Source organism: Heterocephalus glaber, unplaced genomic scaffold, assembly GCF_053883595.1.
Source record: "Heterocephalus glaber isolate CG9 unplaced genomic scaffold, H.glaber_assembly_v1.0 deba00001442, whole genome shotgun sequence".
Classification (NCBI taxonomy): domain Eukaryota; kingdom Metazoa; phylum Chordata; class Mammalia; order Rodentia; family Bathyergidae; genus Heterocephalus; species Heterocephalus glaber.
This window is the reverse complement of record NW_028258296.1, coordinates 48,372,427-48,390,324: the sequence shown is the minus strand read 5'-3', so window position 1 is coordinate 48,390,324 and position 17,898 is coordinate 48,372,427. Positions and strand designations below refer to the sequence as shown.

At 42.0% G+C, this 17,898-nt stretch overlaps 2 protein-coding genes across 12 annotated transcripts; one reads left to right on the top strand and one right to left on the bottom strand.

The window, feature by feature from the left end:
* Positions 1-395: 395 nt before the first annotated feature.
* Dclre1b (DNA cross-link repair 1B) lies at positions 396-7,899 on the bottom strand. Its single transcript, XM_004853769.4, has 4 exons — positions 7,711-7,899; positions 6,844-7,009; positions 6,317-6,499; positions 396-2,079 (listed from the first exon to the last, which is right to left on the bottom strand). The coding sequence occupies exons 1-4, from the start codon at positions 7,897-7,899 to the stop codon at positions 1,016-1,018; spliced, it is 1,602 nt and encodes a 533-aa protein (XP_004853826.1). The 3' UTR covers positions 396-1,015.
* Ap4b1 (adaptor related protein complex 4 subunit beta 1) lies at positions 7,857-17,897 on the top strand. Of its 11 annotated transcripts, XM_087212723.1 has the most exons (12): positions 8,331-8,503; positions 8,675-8,861; positions 10,282-10,506; positions 11,108-11,238; positions 11,716-11,908; positions 12,448-12,944; positions 14,334-14,417; positions 15,166-15,269; positions 16,118-16,325; positions 16,538-16,819; positions 17,155-17,348; positions 17,449-17,897. In XM_087212723.1, the coding sequence occupies exons 2-12, from the start codon at positions 8,749-8,751 to the stop codon at positions 17,491-17,493; spliced, it is 2,076 nt and encodes a 691-aa protein (XP_087068849.1). In that variant the 5' UTR covers positions 8,331-8,503; positions 8,675-8,748; the 3' UTR covers positions 17,494-17,897. The 11 variants fall into 11 exon arrangements, with proteins under 11 accessions (XP_087068845.1, XP_021121380.2, XP_004853827.2 ...); XM_087212719.1 differs by lacking the exon at positions 8,331-8,503 and adding an exon at positions 7,857-8,043 and having other exon boundaries at positions 11,716-11,863; positions 17,155-17,897; XM_021265721.2 differs by lacking the exon at positions 8,331-8,503 and adding an exon at positions 7,857-8,043 and having other exon boundaries at positions 17,155-17,897.
* The last annotated feature ends 1 nt before the right edge of the window (position 17,898 follows it).

Below are 17,898 nucleotides of genomic sequence, written 5' to 3'. Positions count from 1 at the left end.
CCACTGTTCCCAGGCCTCTTCATTTCCTGTTCCTTTCCAGAGGCAGAGACAGGAAGTTACTTGGATGGGGGTCACAACAAGTCAGTGATATTCAAGACTGGAATGTGCCACTATTTCATCCTCCAGCACCATATTCATAAGTTAAAAACCAGGCTAGGCATGGCACCACATGCCTGTAATCTCAGCACTTGGGAAGCTGAGGCAGGAGGGTCACCTTGAGTTTGAGGCCAGCCTGGGTTACATAGTGAGTTCAAGGCCAGCATGAACTACATAGTCACTGTCTCAAAAAAAAAAAAATTTAAAAAGTTTAAAACTAGAACTAGCTAGGGAGTTTTATCTGGGAAGAGAAAGAAGAGATGGGGAATGGTACATGACACACAAAGTAACAGTGGGAATAACCTGGTCCTTTTTAATTTATTCTTTCTACGCCCACATAGGATTACTGGTTCAGAAAAGTTTGAGAAATACTAGCTTAAATACAGTTAAACAGGTTATATTACTGAAGGACTTCTGAGAACTGTTAGTGCACTCATGCAGCACATTCTGAAGAGTTTAGAATGAAAAGTGTTCTTTTTAAACACAGCCAATTGTACCAGGACTGCAGTGAACAAGCTTTGAGAAGTGCTGTTTCAGGGTGAGCCCATAGGATCCTGTAAAGATAAGGGCCATACCTGTAATCCTAGCACTTAGGGAGGGTGAGGCAGGAGGATCACAAATTCAAGTCCTACTTGGGCAATTTATGAGACCCTATCTCAAAAAATAAAAGGGCTGGGGATGAAGCTCAGTGGTGGAGTGCCTAGCACTCAAAAATAAAATTAAATAAATAAGAAAAGATAGGTAATGGGCCGGGGATTTAGCTCAGTGGTTTCGCAGCCTGCTGCGCAAGCGCAAGGACCTGAGTTCCATCCCCGGTACCAAAAAAAAAAAAAAGAAAAGAAAAGATAGGTAAGGCCCCAAACCATCACTACTAGTCACAAGCCACAATCTTCAAAACTGCAGCGCTGTAACAAGGCTGTCATTCTGTAGCCTCCTGCCTGTACTTCAGTACGGGTTTATAGTATTCTTCCACTTGCTGGTCAAAGCTCCTGGAAGAGAACCCTGCCTGGAAAAAGTTCACTGGAGTCAGAAGGTATTTTAATGCCAGGTCTCTGGACTCAGTACCTAGAAAAGGAGCAGCACTGCCTCTATGAAACAGAGGAGAATCATGGTCTATCCAGGCACTTTGGTTCTCCATGGCTGCTGGGCCATTATTGTCTCCCCTAGGTATTAAGGGGGGCCCTAAGTCCTCCCTGGTTTCTAGAGAGAGAAACTCCTCATCTGAAAATCCCAAAGGGACAGTCAACACAGTCACCATCTTCTGGGACTCACAGAAAGGGACTTCCTCGCCCCATTCTTTGCTGCAGAGATCTGGGAACAATTGTTTCTTGACCCTCAAAGGATGTGAGGAGGGCTGCTTCTCAAGGTCCTCAGGAGAGGGAGAAAGGTTTTCTTTCTTGGTCTTCTTTGAGTCTCTATCAGCTTGAGATTTATCAGCATTTTCCTGAGGAGATTCAAACACAACACCTTGGATTCTTGGCCTCTTTAACCTCTTTTTTAACAGCCAGAGAAACTCTGGTTTGTTAGAGGAGGAACTCATGTACTGCTGCACAGAGTCTGGAATCAGGGGCATGGAGAGCATGGGGCTCAGGCTGTCCTGAAAGTAGTTCCCACAGGGCTGTCGACTGACAATGGGCACCACCTGGCAAGGCTTCAGGGCTGCAACAAAGGCACAGAGCTCAGAGTAGGAGGAATGGTCAGAGTAAGGGATTATGTGGATGTCAGGGTGGGATCTGTGGATTTTCCGGCTTGTGGGAAGGACAGCAATGGTAGGGTGAGTCTGGTTCCAATGCAGCATGGCAGAACGGCAGATCTCCATGTGTTCCACAGCATGGATGCGGCCAGCCTTCTCTTCCACTGTGAACACATCTGCCAGGCCCAGCAGCTGTACCAACTCCAGGCGCTGATGACTCAATACCACCCAGGTCCGAAACTCCAGGGCCAGCTGCTCCAGCAATGATTCCTTTCCCAGGCTATAGAGCCCTGAATAATGTTACAGGGATCAGGGAAAGTAAAAGAAGAGAATGAGGATATCGAAGAATCCTAACAAAACAAATGTTTAACAAAAACTACAGAACTCATGGGTCAATCCAGGGAGTATCAGGGAAGATATGGAGATATATGGAGGATAAAGAGCAGTGACACACAAATCTGCTCATTCATTCAGTTCAACAAAAGAAAGCATCTACCAAGTATTAGGCACCATGAAGATGAATAAACAATAAAAAAGACTCAGCCCTCAGCAATGCCATCTACTGTATTTCCCAGAAAATGAGACCTACCCAGAAAACAAGCCCCAGTATGAATTTTCAGGATATTCATAATATTAGCCCTGCCCCCCAAATAAGACCCAGTTATGATCATCAGCCAGAAAGACACATTTAATATGTCCATGGCAACACATAATGGACGTGTTGAATTATAAAATAATGCTAATATATAATTAAATATAAATAATGACATTAATACTTTTTTTTTGGTCCTGAGGATTGAACTTGGGACCTTGCCCTTGCGAGGTGGCTGGCAGCACCACTGAGCTAAACGCCAACCCCTGACATTAATACTTAAAATAAATGGTAAGTTCTAATTATTTGTAAATGCCCATGCAGGACCCTTTGCATGCGAAGTAAATGCCTATGTAAAGAGATGAACTTGAAACTTACTGCCAAATAACCAACTGGAGTACAGATACAACATTCAAATAATGTGTGCACTGATAACGAATGGATGTAGTTGTGTCTAACATGAATCTTCCTAATTCAATACATCGTCTGTTGTAACAGACATACTTCATGCACTTGTGTGAAATAAGAGAAGAGTTTTCAGAATTTTGGGGCCCAATTTTTCTTCACTTTTGTGTAGACCATCATTCTTTTTTTTTTTTTCCATACTGGGGATCAAACTCGGGACCTTGTGCTTGCAAGGCAGGCAGCAGAACCACTAGACCATCATTCTTAACTGTCATCATTTTTGTTGCCACTCCTGTCTCGTAAGTCTTCAATTAACACTTGATTTATGGAAAATTTGTGAAGCCTGGCCTATAAGAGGCTGTGACTTGGGTGAAGAATTCATGGAATAAAGTTACCAACAGCTATGTTGCCAATCCACTCCAACTAAGCTACCTGGATAAGAAGTGCTCATTTAAGGACAGCCCTATTGTGGGATATGAGAAATTGGAGCCAATGGTTCTATAGGAAATGGAGTCGCAAGAAATTCAGGCCAGAATTTGGGGTTGTGGAGAGTTATGACAATGTTCTAGAAGATGGCATGACTGTATTTGAATAAATGTAGATTTCTGTACATGAAAAAATAAAACATCTCCTGAAAATAAGCCCTATTGTCTTTTGGAGCAAAAATTAATATAAGACCTGGTTTTATTTTGGGGGAAATATGGTACATGCAGACCTGGAAACAGTGCAGTTAAGGGCAATATTAGACATATGCACACAGTGTGATAAGAGCATAAAAGAGGAGCTACCAGTTGATAGAATTAGGGAAAGTTTCTGGAAAATGACAGCTGAGCTAAGTCGTCAAAGGATAGTTAATCTTGGCAAGGGAGGTTATGCTGGAAAACATTTTAAGAGGAGCCACTTCAGTGTTACTAGAGAAGAAATTGATGAGAAATCACACCAGAGAGGTAAGCCAATGTCATTTATTAGAGGGCATTGTATGTACTGCTGAGGAGGGGGATTTAATTCTGTAAGTGAAGGGGAGCCATTCAGCAGTATGCAGGAAAACAGCTCATTATAATGAGGAATAAGAGCAGAACAGGGTATTTTTTTGGGGGGGAAGCAGCAGTGTTATTTAATGGCATAGATGAAAAGATGCCAGTTGGGAGCATCAGATAGAAATAAATGGAGAGGAGCTGGGTGAGGTGGCACACAACTGTGATCCTAGCACTAGGGAGGCTGAGGCCAGACAGTCTGTGAGTTCAAGGCCAGCCTGAACTACCTAGTGGGACCCTGTCTCAAAAAACAGAACAAAACAAAACAAAACAAAAAAATAACTGGAGAGGCTGGGGATTTAGCTCAGTGGTGCCACCGCCTGCCTTGCAAGCGCAAGGACCGAAGTTCGATCCCTGGTACAAAAAAAAAGTGGAGCTGTGAATTTGGGTTATGGTAACATCTAGGAAGTTATTTAATATTGTTCTCAGATGTTTTCTGAACTCTGTTTCAAATCCACAACCAGACTGTGAACTCCTTAAAAGAACATGTATTTATTTTATATCTACCATATTACTAAATATGGTTCAAATTTTCTGTCTTTGGGCACAAATTTAGCTGATTTTTTTTCCCCTCTCTGTATGTATTCCCATTTTATCTTGTCTCTAGGTCCTTCCTTCTTAGACTCAACCCTTAAAGTCAGAGACCATATTTTGCTGATTTTTATATCCCACTGCCTATCTGATACTTTTGTACTAGTAGGGACTTACATATTTACAAAATTAATCAAGCCCTACCACAGCACCCTCCTACCCAGCAATGTTACTCTGAAAAAAATTCTGCATTGAAAATTTCAATAATAGTAGGGCTGATATGAGCAGTTAAGCAATCCTGAGAGTAAGGACTATTTCTCAATCAATTTGATAATCATCTTGAAAGGTATACAATTTATTAGTGTATGTTTCTGATACATAATAATTACATTCATCTTGGGGAAAGGGCACATATTCACTTGGATCTTAATCTTTTTTTACTTCCTACCCTTAGCATTATAATTTTTTCAGTGGTTTTGTTTAACCTCTCTTTCAGAGTTGGGATGGATATTCCTTTTTGAAGTATTCATAATGGTTTCTTTTTATGGACTTATTGTAATTTTAGAAACAACCAAAAAAATACCTAGAACTAAATTATTTTTAAAACAAAAATTGATTTTCACAAACTATCTCTCAAAAAGATAACTCCAAAAAAGAATCTATCTCTCTCTTTTTAAAAGAAATTGTACTGTGATTGTATCTAAGGCCTTCACATTGAGCTACACACCCAGTTCTTTTTTATTTTGAGACAGAGTCTTGCTAGGTCACTAAATTGCCCAGGCTGGACTGAAACTTGCAATCCTCCCGTTCAGCCTCCCAGAGTTAAATCACAGGACTGCACCACCGTGCTTGCTTTTGCAAAATGTTTTGGACCATTGTGGAATCGCTAGAGAAAGCAAACAGCTGTTTTATTAATGTATCTAATTTAAAGCATAACACTCATATCTTTGTTGATAAATTTCATTCATTCCTATAACACATTTATTGAATACTTCTGTCTCAGGAATTAACATAAGAATTTACCCATAATAAAGCAAAGACATGTCGTGGGGAACTTACATTCTACCATGGAGAGACAGACAAACAGTAAATAGAATAAAGATGGAAATTATGGAGTACATTATAAGGTGATGGGTGCAATAATGTCCCTCTTCTACTTAAAACCCTTCATAGGTCTTCGTTGGGTTTAGGATCAAGTTCCTAGCAGCCATCCAGCCCCTCCTGCCTTCCAGCCTCCTTGCTCACTCTACACTGTCACACTGGCTGCTGCTACTGTGCTTCACAAACATGCAAAGCTTCTTCCCACTTCTATCCATGAGGTCAAGGAGTTTATATCTGTGTGTGTATGTGTACACAACAAGGGAAGTGGGAGACAGACAATAAATAATAACAGCATATTAGTATATTGCTACTGAAGCAACCACAATAACAATATATTAAAAACGTCATGACACATGCCTATAATTCTAACACTTGGAAAGCTGAGGCAGGAAGATCCAGAGTTTAAGGCTAGTCTAGACTACATAGCAAGACCTTGTCTCAAAGTAAGTAAATAAGTAAACTAATTGCTGGGCATGGTGGTGCACACCTGTAATCCTAGCACTTGGGAGGCTATGGCAGGAGAATTTCTGTGAATTTGAGTCCCACCTGGGCTACACAGTAAGCTCAAGGCCAGCTGGAACTACATGACAAGACCCTGTCTCAGAAAAACCACAGCCTCAATAAATAAATATTGACACTATGGGGATGTTATAAGTACTATAAAAGAAAAGACTGGATTGATACAGGGGATCAGGAGTTGGAAATGTGGATGTGTGGATGGTGTTAAGGTTGCAATTTTAAATCAGGTGGTCAGGGTAGGTTTCATGGTGAAAGTGAGAGATGAACAAAGACTTGAAAGATAGAAGAACCCTCAAAGAACCTATATTTGCTAGCTATGGGTGAGAGAAAAAGGAAACAACTCACCGATCTTTATGTTATGTTGTGGGTGCCTTCGAATGAGCTGGATAATTTGGTGGGCAGCTTCTTGTCGGGAAGGAAGAACCAGGGCTGGGTTGCAATTGGTGTTGTCTAAATATAATGTATGGATCTGCTTCCCCAGGGTCAGGGCTGGCTCCTTCAGCATGGATGGTGTATATCGAAAATCACCTGCAAGAATATATTAGGGGGAGGCAGAGGGTCAGAGACAAAAAGATAAAAAACAAGCCTCTCTCACCTCCAACAACTGATGAGCATTTGCTTACTGATCTGTGGAAAAACTATTATGTGCCCTGTGCAATACAGCTTCTTTGTGGAAATGTGTTCATCCTGCTCCTGTTTTTAATTACATACTCTTTACAAGGTTTGAACCATCAAAGATGGGAAATCAGTTCAGAAGGATCACTGTGCTTATATGGGTGAAGATAGAAGGCCTGTGGACTTCTTTTATAAGTGAAGGCTGCTCAAAGTAGTATCTTAGCTGGCAAGTGGAAGGGAAATCTTGGGAGGCCCACCTGTGTAGAGAATGGTTCCAAAGTATCCTTCAAAGAGAAACATGACAGAACCAGGGCAGTGATTGGCATCGATGAGGGTTACAGTCATGGTTTCTCTTCCAATTTCATCCAGAGGCAATACATGGCTCTCACCAACTTCCAGGACTTGGATCCACTGCTTAGACACCTGGCAAAACAGTTGGTTAAGCCACAGACACCCACATTGCAGGATCAGGAGTCCACCTTTCTCTTCCCACTCCCTATCCCAACCTTTATTAGGCTTTCAATTAAAAATCTGAAAATAGTCAAAGATTCTCAAATTTTCTCCTGATCATAATAATCCCTTGGAGACAATGGTTTTCTAAAAATTCCAGCCAGATTCTTAGGACCCACACCAACCGTATTTACTGAGTAGGGGGAAGGCCGGAGAATCCAGATTTACCCAGCACAATGCCCCTGCCCATTGTAGTTAAGCACACTCCCAGTGAGTCACATCCCCACCCTAAGTGGATTTTTAAGGCAAGTTTGAGAAACTACCTTAATTGAAAAGGTAATTATGGGCTGGGGATTTAGCTCAACGGTTCCGACGCCTGCCTCGCAAGCACAAGGTCCCGAGTTCGATCCCCGGTACCAAAAAAAAGGTAATTATAATTCTCTTGATTGAACTCAATGATCTTCCCAGCTTAGAGCTAAAACATCTCCAGTAGGTCGGTTGGAAGTCACACACCTATTCTGAGCCAAAGATGCACCTCTGAGCTCAAACATTTTCTGAGTATGTAAAAATTAATGCTCCTGGATCCCACTCAGTGATTCCAAGGCTATGAAGACATCGGAAGTTTCCACCCAAACGCCTGGTCCAGCTCTCAAAGGCCAAATGCAACCCCGTACCTGTAGGTGACGATGCAAGAGGTGGGCAGTGATTGGGGAGCAGTAGAGGGGCCGGGCCCAAGTGCTAGACAGGCCCACCGTGTGGTCCGAGTGCATGTGGGACAGGAAGAAGAGCCGCGCGGCACGAGCCCGGCGCAGGCTCCAGAAGTCCACAGCAATGGGCGTATGGGGGATCAGGACCCCGTTCATGGTGGCGAGGCTGGAGTCAACAGTGGGGTCTTCGTGAGGCCAGAGCTTCTGCGTGAGGATTCCACAACGGCGCCCCGGAAAACATGCTGGGGCAAGAACAAGGCCAGGGGCCCTACAGGAATGCCAACTCGGTAGAGGAATAAGGTACTAGAGTGGGCAGGGAGAAGGAAGTGACCGTGGGGGTGTCCGTGGCGGGCGTCCACCTGGCGGAAGGCGCTCACACAGAGCCACTCCCACCCGCGCGCGGGAGCGGAGGCCGAGCCGGAATCAAAGCGCGCGCTGCTGGGAGGAGACAGCCCCAAGTAACCGATCTCCGAGCGCCCGCCGCAGCTCCCCCCGAGCCGCGCGGCTGCGCCTGAGGTGAGAGGTTGGGGGAAGGGCACCCTAAGGTCGAGGTCTGGGCAGCTCTCGACGATCGCAGCGGGAGTGGCAGCTGCTCCGAGGGGTTTCTCGGCGAGCGGGCGGGACTTCCGCCGAAAGCTTGATTGGGCCTATCGGTGACAGCGGCTGCTCTGAGGCTGCTCTGACTGACCCTGGAGAGGGAGGGCTCTGCGGCCTGTCAGCTGCGGGTCGGAAATCCTTGCTGGGCCTGAGAGCCCGAGAGGTCTGTGGGCGGGGCGAGCAGCCCGCGGGTCTAATTTTAGGGTCTAAAGGGCGTTGGGGGAGCTAAGGAGGTTGAAGTGTCGGTGTCTGAGCAAATAGGTTCCTGCCCTGAGGGAAACCAGGCTGGGGCGAGATCTCGATCTTTTCACTGACCCACATTTCCTTTACTCAGGCTCCCACCTCAGGTCTAGAAGGAGCCTACAAGTTACCTAGGGATCTGTGCGAACTACTCCGTGACTGTGGAAGATGCCGTACCTTGGCTCAGAGGACGTGGTGAAGGAACTGAAGAAGGCTCTGTGTAACCCTCACATTCAGGCTGATAGGCTGCGCTACCGGAATGTCATCCAGCGAGTGATTAGGTATCACCTGCCTGTCTTAGCGTCCCATCTCCCACCCAGTCCCCAGCCCACCTTACAATTTCCAGTAGCTCTTCACCCCAAAACAGTAAATGAATTTTCACACAGGTCTTATCCTGCTTCTCTGGAATACTATCTTAGTCTCTCTTGTGGAATCTTTTACTCATCTGAGTGATTTCTTTCATGTCATGAGCTGGAACAATTACACACACTGCTGACTCCTGGATCTATAATTGTCTAGTACAGATCTCCATTTGTAGCTTCAGACTCACATATCCCACTGTCTGCTTGGCATATTCACCTCGATAGTTCATCAAAGGTATGGCAAAAATAGCACTAGTATTTTTTCCTCCTCCCTAAACCTGCTGTTCTGCGTATGTTTGTTTCGGAATGTCACCCGACAGCCTACTAAGCATGCCAGTCAACCTTGATGACACCTGATCCTTCACTTCTCATGTCAAATGGTATGAATAATTCTAAATATCCTCTCTTTTATCCTCTCTTTTTTTTAATTGGCACTTTTGTTGTTTTGGTTCATTACCAAAGCCAGCTTACTAGTAGGTCACCTTGCCTCTGGAATTCATTTCGAATTTTTCCATTACAAATCTGAACACATAACTTGTGCTTACAGCTCTGGTTCACAGACTAGTAAGTACAAAAGACCTTTGGCATGCTTTATTGTTCATTATTTGGGTTTTTGCAACTCAGCAATTGATTCTGATTTCAGTAGGGTGAGATGGAATACAGGAATCTGTACCTTAACAAACATCAAAAATTTGAGAAACAGTGATCTACAAAATGCAGTTCCAACTTGTTAGCATTCCCCCAAGGATCACACTGTTAATTCAACTACCTGTAGATTCTCAAAAGAATGTTCTGTTCTTGCTCATGTCTCCCTGCCTCATAGCATACATTATTAGCTCTTGTCACATCTGCCTAATAAGCTTCCTGATCATTCAGCTAAAGTATTACTTCTGTGAAGAAACATTTTTTGACTTCTCTGTGGTGTCTGCCCTTTGGATCCCCTCTATATCTTCTACATTACTTTTGTTTAAATACTTACCTAGTGTATTGTAATTCATGGTATTCTTCTCTGGCTCCTTAAATAAGCTTGAGTTCCTAGAGGTCTGGGACTATATGTTCTTAGAGATTTCATCTCCAGAGCATGTCCCTGGAATGTAAAAGGTGAATTTCTGGGATGTACTGGGGGTTCAACAAGTATTGAACTAGTAGAATAACAGTGTTTATTCCATGCTCATGGTGTGAAGTACTGTGTCCTGTAATAAAGAAGATAGACCCAGTTGCATCCCTCTAAGAGATCACAATCTACTTGGATAACTAGAGCATGTATAAGTACAACTCCTTCCATCATAGGTTGAAGATTTTGTATTTTACTTCTTCTTGCAATCTATTTTGGTTGCAGGCACATGACTCAGGGCTTGGACATGTCTTGTGTTTTCATGGAAATGGTGAAGGCCAGTGCCACTGTAGATATTGTTCAGAAGAAGCTGGTTTACCTGTACATGTGCACGTATGCACCCCTGAAACCAGACCTAGCTCTCCTGGCCATCAATACCCTGTGCAAAGACTGCTCGGACCCCAACCCAATGGTGCGAGGGCTGGCACTGCGGAGCATGTGTAGCCTCAGGTAAGCACTCTCTGCCCTGCCTGGTGTTCAAAGGCTTATGGAGAGAAGGCCACAGAAGGTTTCTAGTGATGACAATTTATTTGAGCTCCTTAATATTAAGGAAAACACTTTTGTACCCTGAATTCAGATTTTCAGCCATAACTTTGGCTTTATAAACTATATCATAAGGTTTTGCGGGTTTTTTTCTTGTTTTTGTAGTTTTTATTTTAGTTAGTACACATTTGCAATACATAATGATTACATTCATCATGGGAAATTGTTATATGTGTATAAGATGTCTTAATTTCTTTAACATCCCTTTTTCGTCCTCTCCCTCGTGGTTTTATTAAAGGAAATTTTCTATTCTCACTCTCGATAAAATAGTCCTTGGTTTTGGTTAAAGAATTTTAACCAGTTATTACAATAGCAATTTTTGCTGTCTGTGCAGTGTTATTCCACATAAATGGAATGATGGCTTTTGGTAGAGGCTTTTTCTAATTCCTTGTGATCTGATAGGTGTACATTCACACATCTGCTAAACACTCTTGTTATGTGAAGAAGAGCTTAATTATGTCAAAGCTAGTATTTCAGGATCTCACTGACTTCAAGATCTGTTGCCTAGGATGCCTGGTGTGCAGGAGTATATCCAACAGCCTATTCTCAATGGTCTGCGGGATAAGGCTTCATATGTTAGGAGGGTGGCAGTTCTTGGATGTGCCAAAATGCATAACCTTCACGGAGACTCTGAAGTGGGTGAGTTCAGTGTAATCCACCATGATCAGTACTTATTCATACTTTTGTTATGTATCTGACTTTGGAAAAGATGTAGCTTTGGTAGAAAATAATAATGTGGCTTCACTTTGAATGTCTCTTTAAATAGGATGCAAGCTTTGATATTTTGTAAGATAAGAGAAGTCCTTTCTCTGGGGCCCAAGTAAAACTCTGCATTAGCTACTTAAAACAGCCTGGAGATGGCAAAGTTTTACTTTGTACTTTTTTCTTTTTTAATTTTTCAATCTTTTTTGTTTATAATTTCAGTTCTTTTATCTTTATCTCCCCCTTACTCTGTGTCTTGCACTTTGTTATTGCCTTTCTTATTTTTGTAGCAGAGAAGTCAGTTTTGTTTGCCTGGGGCTATTTCTCTGGCTTTATCCCTATAATTGAAGATTTTCTTTATCTGAGATCTTTATTCTTCTTTACTTTATTTTATTTTTTTATTCTTCTTTATAGACGGTGCCCTGGTAAATGAGTTATACAGTTTACTGCGGGACCAAGATCCAATTGTGGTTGTGAACTGCTTAAGGTCTCTAGAGGAAATTCTGAAATATGAAGGAGGTGTTGTCATCAATAAGCCCATCGCTCACCATCTCTTAAATCGGTTTGGATGCCTGAGTGCTCTTTTTCTTACAATCTCTATATCCTGGTAGGATCTTATTGACATGTTGAATTAAGAAGTCTTGGACAGCTTGTGTAGGGTAGAAAAGACAGTTAATCATAGTTGTTAACTTCCTTACATTTCACTGAGAAAATGTCTTTTATTTGCTTTAGTTTCTTTTTTTTTTTGGTACCAGGCATTGAATTCAGGACCTTGTGCTTGCCAAACAGGCACTGTGCCACTGAGGTAAATCCCCAGCAAGTTTCTTTTGATATCTAGAGTTGCCAGAAACATCCTTTGGGGATAGGATATTCCCCTGCGGTCATTAAGCCATGTATAGTTTCTTAAAATATAAAGAATCTGGATCTAGTTGTATACTGGTCATATGTAAACCCATCTTGGAATTTAAAGACTATTTTGTGTTGACTTTAAGTAATATGTAAAAAAAAAATGATTTGGTTATAGTGTTTCCTATTTTTAAGAAGTCTTTTCTGTTATGAAGAACAGCTGCCTGCAAAAAGGCAGTAGCATGGAGATGGCTCGAATTTTGTTGGTAAAATAGTGCTTTTGTTTTCTTTCTTGGATAGGATGTCGAAACTGGACCAATGGGGCCAGGCTGAAGTGTTGAACTATCTGCTCCGCTACCAACCCCACAGTGAGGAGGAACTGTTTGACATTCTCAACCTGTTGGATAGCTTTCTCAAGAGTAGCAGCCCCGGTGTAGTAACAGGAGCCACCAAACTCTTTCTGATTTTGGCAAAGAAGTTCCCCCATGTGCAAACTGATGTGCTTGTGAGAGTCAAGGGACCTTTGCTTGCTGCTTGTTCTTCTGAGAGCAGGGAGCTCTGTTTTGTCGCCCTCTGTCATGTGCGCCAGATCTTGCATAGTTTGCCAGGTCACTTTAGCAGCCACTACAAAAAGTTTTTTTGCTCCTACTGGGAGCCCCACTATATCAAGCTACAGAAGGTGGAGGTACTGTGTGAGCTGGTGAACGATGAGAACGTCCAGCAGGTGCTTGAGGAGCTTCAAGGATACTGCACTGATGTGTCTATTGACTTTGCACAGGCTGCCATCTTTGCCATTGGTAGGTATCTGCTGCTTTTCCTTCCTGGGTGCCTAGACCAGCCAGCTGGAAAGCTATAATCAGAGGAACCATAGAAGGCAGAAGAAAAGGAATCTTGCTTCAGAGATAAAGTACCATATAACTAAAGAATTTGGTCAGTGATTACAAGCAAAGGGGAAAGGAGATTGTTTTTCTGTTTATCTTTTCCAAGATAGAATATACAAGGTAACTCAAACTATAGTACTTAAAATTTATATTGTCTTTTGTTGTCTTCTATCTCAAATCCTTTCTTATACATCATCTTATACACCATAGTCATGTGAAGGGCCAGGGATTTAGCTCAGTGGTTCTGCCGCCTGCCTTGCAGGCGCAGGGACCCAGGTTCGATCCTGGTACCAAAAAAAATACCACCATAGTCATGTGAGGCAGTCAGGAAAAGTGGACAGATGTTATCAACTTCATTTTGGATTTTTGCTTTGTTTTGTTTTATTTTTTGAGTCAGGGTCTCACTATATAGTTCAAGCTGGCCTTGAATTTACGGCAGTCCTTCTGCCTTAGCCTCCTGAGTGCTGGAATTACAGGCATGTGCCAGTACACTTGGCTTATTAACTTCATTTTTAAGACAAACCTAGGCACAAAAAAGGTTATTAAATTTCCAAAAGATCATATAGTTTCTGAACCGGGCCTATAACCCAGCTGTCCTGATTCAGAGTCCTATGTCAATTCACTAGCCATTTATTGAGCTTCTGTTATGGCCTTTGTGCGGTGTTAATTTTAGACCAACACAGAATAATTCCTAAATCTTACAGACTATTAGGCTATTCTGTCTGGAACTTAAAAGGCTGGAGTGACTCAAAAATAAAGCAGCTGGGGAGCTGTTTTCGAGAGCTTCAAGGAGGAAGAACCCTTATATTTGAAATAAAGTATGATTATGAGGGACAGAGAAGAGAGAGGAAATAAGAGAGGAGAAATCCTTGTGGCTGAGAGACCGCTGTCAAGTTTTCCCAGCAGGGATATTTCTGTATGGGTGTGCAGTAGCAGAAAGGGTGCCTCAGGGCCAGCGATTTAGCTCAGTGGCACAGCACCTGCCTCGGAAGCACAAGGTCCTGAGTTTGATCCCGGTACCAAAAAAAGAAAGGGTGCCTCAGATCTGGCTTGTAAATACTTTGTTTTATGGGAAATTCTTTTTTTATGAATTTCAGTTTTCTAGTGTTCAACTTCAAAAAATAGATTTGTTTTTACCAAAATTCCCTTTACAGCAAACTTAGATTCTTATTTTATCAAATAAGGAGTGGTTTTGTTTTGTTTTAGGTATCTCTGATCGTCTTTGTCTTTGACTAATACGAAATGATTTTCAAATGAAGTGCTAGTGTGTGATTTAACAGTTCTTTAACTTTCCTTCCTCTGTAGGTGGCATTGCCAGGACTTACACAGATCAGTGTGTGCAGATTCTCACAGAGTTGCTGGGGCTCCGACAAGAGCACATTACTACAGGTAATGGATATCTTTCTAGGATTTTGTTGTTGTTGTTCAGTGCCCGGCCTATAGTATAGTCGCTCACAAATTTTTTGTTCCGTGACTAATATAAAAGTTTAATCTTTTCTTTGCATTATTATCTGATGCTATCAGAGAATCACAGGATCCGTAGATATAATAGGCTGAAGTCTTCAGGCTCTCATGAGTTAACAGACTGTACTTTAGATAATGAAGGTACAAGATGACTGTACTTGCTATTTCCCCATCTCTACGTCCCCTCTTTTTTTTGCTTTGTGGCAGTTTATTCTAGGCAGTTGCTTCTGGACCTGGGAATTGGGTGAAGGAAGTACAGTCCCTACAATGCAAAATTTAGGAAGGTACTCACTGTTAATTTCATGCAGTTGACACCCTTTAAATATTTGTACCTGAGACACCTAAGTTGCCTCAATACATTCCCAGTTTTGGTGACTCATTCATACTGTCTTCTGAGTATCATTCAACAACAATACTCCTCTATATTTGCATATAGCTTTATATTTTACAAAGTACTTTTTCATATGTTAGCTCATTTATGTCCATGTCAATCTGGTAAGAGTAACATTCATGAAAGAAATTACTACACACCCCAAACATTTCTCAGGTAATCAGTGACCACCCTCCAAAACCTGTTGTACAGAAATCTAGTCTGAATGCATGATTCTTCTCAAGATTCTTTCCTGCGTGGAGGCTCTAACCCTGTACTCTTGTATCTTGGGCTGTATTGTAGTGGTGCTACAGACTTTCCGAGACCTTGTTTGGTTGTGTCCTCAGTGTACTGAAGCTGTGTGTCAGGCCCTGCCCAGCTGTGAGGAGAACATTCAAGACAGTGAGGTAGACTATAAATCTCTTGTACTTCCAGGCATAGAGGGAATGCTTAGGACCTGGCATTCTGAAATAGACTAATTTTTCTTTGTATCTTGTGCCTGAAGCAGAGACTCTTATGATTAATTGCACCTCAGATTCTCTTTTGAAGGAAAATGGCATGTAAATTATAAAAACAGGATTTATGTATCGTTTTTATGATAAATTCTTTGATACCATTGGTCTCCTGAACTATTTTGAGTCAGAGATTCAGATCATGGAGTTTTCATCTAGAATGAGAATCAGAATCATTTGTGGAAGTTTTTTAAAAATTTGGGTTTCATCTAAAATCTGTTCAATTAAATATTAACGGATCGACTTAACAGTTTTAAAACACTTCACAGATGCCTTTAATGTGTAGTCTAGGGTAATAAAAGGTTTATTTGTTTGGGTTTTTTTGTTGTTGTTTTGGTACCAGGGATCAAACTCAGATCCTTCCGCTTGCGAAGCAGGCGCTGGAACCACTGAGCTAAATCCCCAGCCCAGGGTAATAAGGTTTAGAGAAATTCATTCAGTAGCTTCTACTGAAAAATTAAACCCCAAATTGGGCCAGAGGCTCCAAAGTTGAAAAGGCTTTATTTATTTCCTACTCAGCATGGGTTATGAATGTTTTGAGTTTCCTGTTGAGCATTAGAACTTCATTCCTATTTGTTGTAGAGAGTGTAGTTGGGAGGGGGTAACGCAATCCCAGTTGAAATAAATAAAAGATTATATCTTTTCTGCTGGCACTAGGGGAAAAGCAAAACCAGTCATTCTTTACTATCTCCTATTTTGGGCAGCCATGGCTTGAGCACCTGTTTCTGTTCTTCCATTCCTAGGGGAAACAGGCACTTATTTGGCTACTTGGGGTCCATGGAGAAAGAATTCCCAATGCTCCTTATGTTTTAGAGGACTTTGTAGAAAGTGTGAAGTCAGAGACATTTCCTGCTGTTAAGATGGAGCTCCTCACTGCACTGCTGCGCCTGTTTCTCTCACGCCCTGCTGAGTGCCAAGACATGCTGGGACGCCTGTTATATTACTGCATAGGTGGGTTTTTCAGAAGGAAGTAGTGCTTGCCATGACCCATAGTACAATTTCTCTCAGCCTTCATAAGTTGGTGAATCATGTGTGGGACGGGAGAAGAAAATGTTAATACTTGCTAGATTTCCTCCCTCTTTCATTCTTTTTTCCTCTTATGGTTAGCACAAGGTAGGAGGAGAGTGTTTTTGTTTTAATTAACTCAGTCTGTTTTATCACAGAGGAAGAAAAGGATATGGCTGTACGGGACCGAGGCCTCTTCTATTACCGCCTCCTTTTACTTGGCATTGATGAAGTTAAGCAGATCCTGTGTAGTCCTAAATCGGACCCTTCTCTCGGACTTTTGGAGGATCAACCAGAAAGACCTGTGAATAGCTGGGCTTCAGACTTTAATACCCTGGTGCCAGTGTATGGCAAAGCCCATTGGGCAACTATATTTAAACGCCAAGGGACAGAGCAGTGTGGCCCAGAGCTTCCTCGTACTGCATCCTTTGCTCCATCAGGTGAAAACAGTTCTTATCATGCACCTTGTCATGATAAATCTTTATCTTTTGCAGTGAGTGGTAGGAAGTACAGTGCCCTAGCTAAAACAAATCTCAACTGTTAGCAGAATTTAAGGCCTTTATGAGCCAGAAAGAAGCTCATCATTGGTTATTTAAGCTACTTATCCAAAGACAGAAATCACATTGTATAAAATAAAATTTATTTTTTTAAAAAATAAAGGCTACACATGAAAAAGAAAAAAGAAACTACATTGTATACTTTTAGGAATGTAAATTAAAAATATAACTCATACATGTTAAGAACATCTCTTATGCAAGCTCTCTGACTCTTTTAGGACACCTGATTTCTGAAGAGAACAAGGAGAGAGTACAAGAACTCCCTGATACTGAAGCTCTCATGCTAATCCCCAATTGCCAGCTTACTGCTGAATATTTTGAGAAAACTTGGCTTAGCCTCAAAGTTGCTCATCAGCAGGTGTTGCCTTGGCAGGGAGAAGTTCATCCTGACACCCTCCAGATGGCTCTGCAGGTAGTGAACATTCAGACCATTGCAATGAGCAGGGTTGGGGCTCGGCCATGGAAAGCCTACCTCAGTGCTCAGGATGCTACTGGTTGTCTGTTCTTAACAGAACTGCTGTTGGAGCCCAAGAACTCAGAAATGCAGATCTCTGTGAAACAAAGTGAGACAAGGACTGAGATACTGAGCAGTTTTGTTTCGGTATTAGAAACTGTGATTGGAACAATTGGAAACATGAAATCATAACAGATTCTGACTGCTTTCCCTGAGTAAGATGAATGGTTATCAGAATTCCTTAGTTTTTCTTATTAGAACTGCTTATAAGTCCAGATAATACCAGATGCAAAGGAGAATGGGAAATCTGGGAATCAGGATTCTTGTGTTTTTGTCCAAAGATCACTGACTTACTCCCTTTGTGCCATTTGTGACAGACCCTCTTTTTTAATGGCAATGTTAGTAAGGGGTGGGGATGGGGTTGAAGACAAGATTGGGATTTTTTTTCCTAATCCATTTTAGAGGTTCTGTTACTTATTAAAGATGCCTGCCATTTGTGGAAATTGAT

Bases quoted from the DNA above. Each gene is read 5' to 3' on its own strand.
- Dclre1b (XM_004853769.4), bottom strand. From the start codon at position 7,899: ATGAACGGGGTCCTGATCCCCCATACGCCCATTGCTGTGGACTTCTGG. The intron at 7,010-7,710 runs GTACGGGGTTGC...CTGTTTTGCCAG, and splicing joins TCTTGCATCGTCACCTACAG to GTGTCTAAGCAGTGGATCCA. The intron at 2,080-6,316 runs GTGAGTTGTTTC...AACATTATTCAG, and splicing joins ACAACATAACATAAAGATCG to GGCTCTATAGCCTGGGAAAG.
- Ap4b1 (XM_021265721.2), top strand. From the start codon at position 8,749: ATGCCGTACCTTGGCTCAGAGGACGTGGTGAAGGAACTGAAGAAGGCT. The intron at 10,507-11,107 runs GTAAGCACTCTC...TCTGTTGCCTAG, and splicing joins CGGAGCATGTGTAGCCTCAG to GATGCCTGGTGTGCAGGAGT. The intron at 12,945-14,333 runs GTAGGTATCTGC...CTTCCTCTGTAG, and splicing joins GGCTGCCATCTTTGCCATTG to GTGGCATTGCCAGGACTTAC.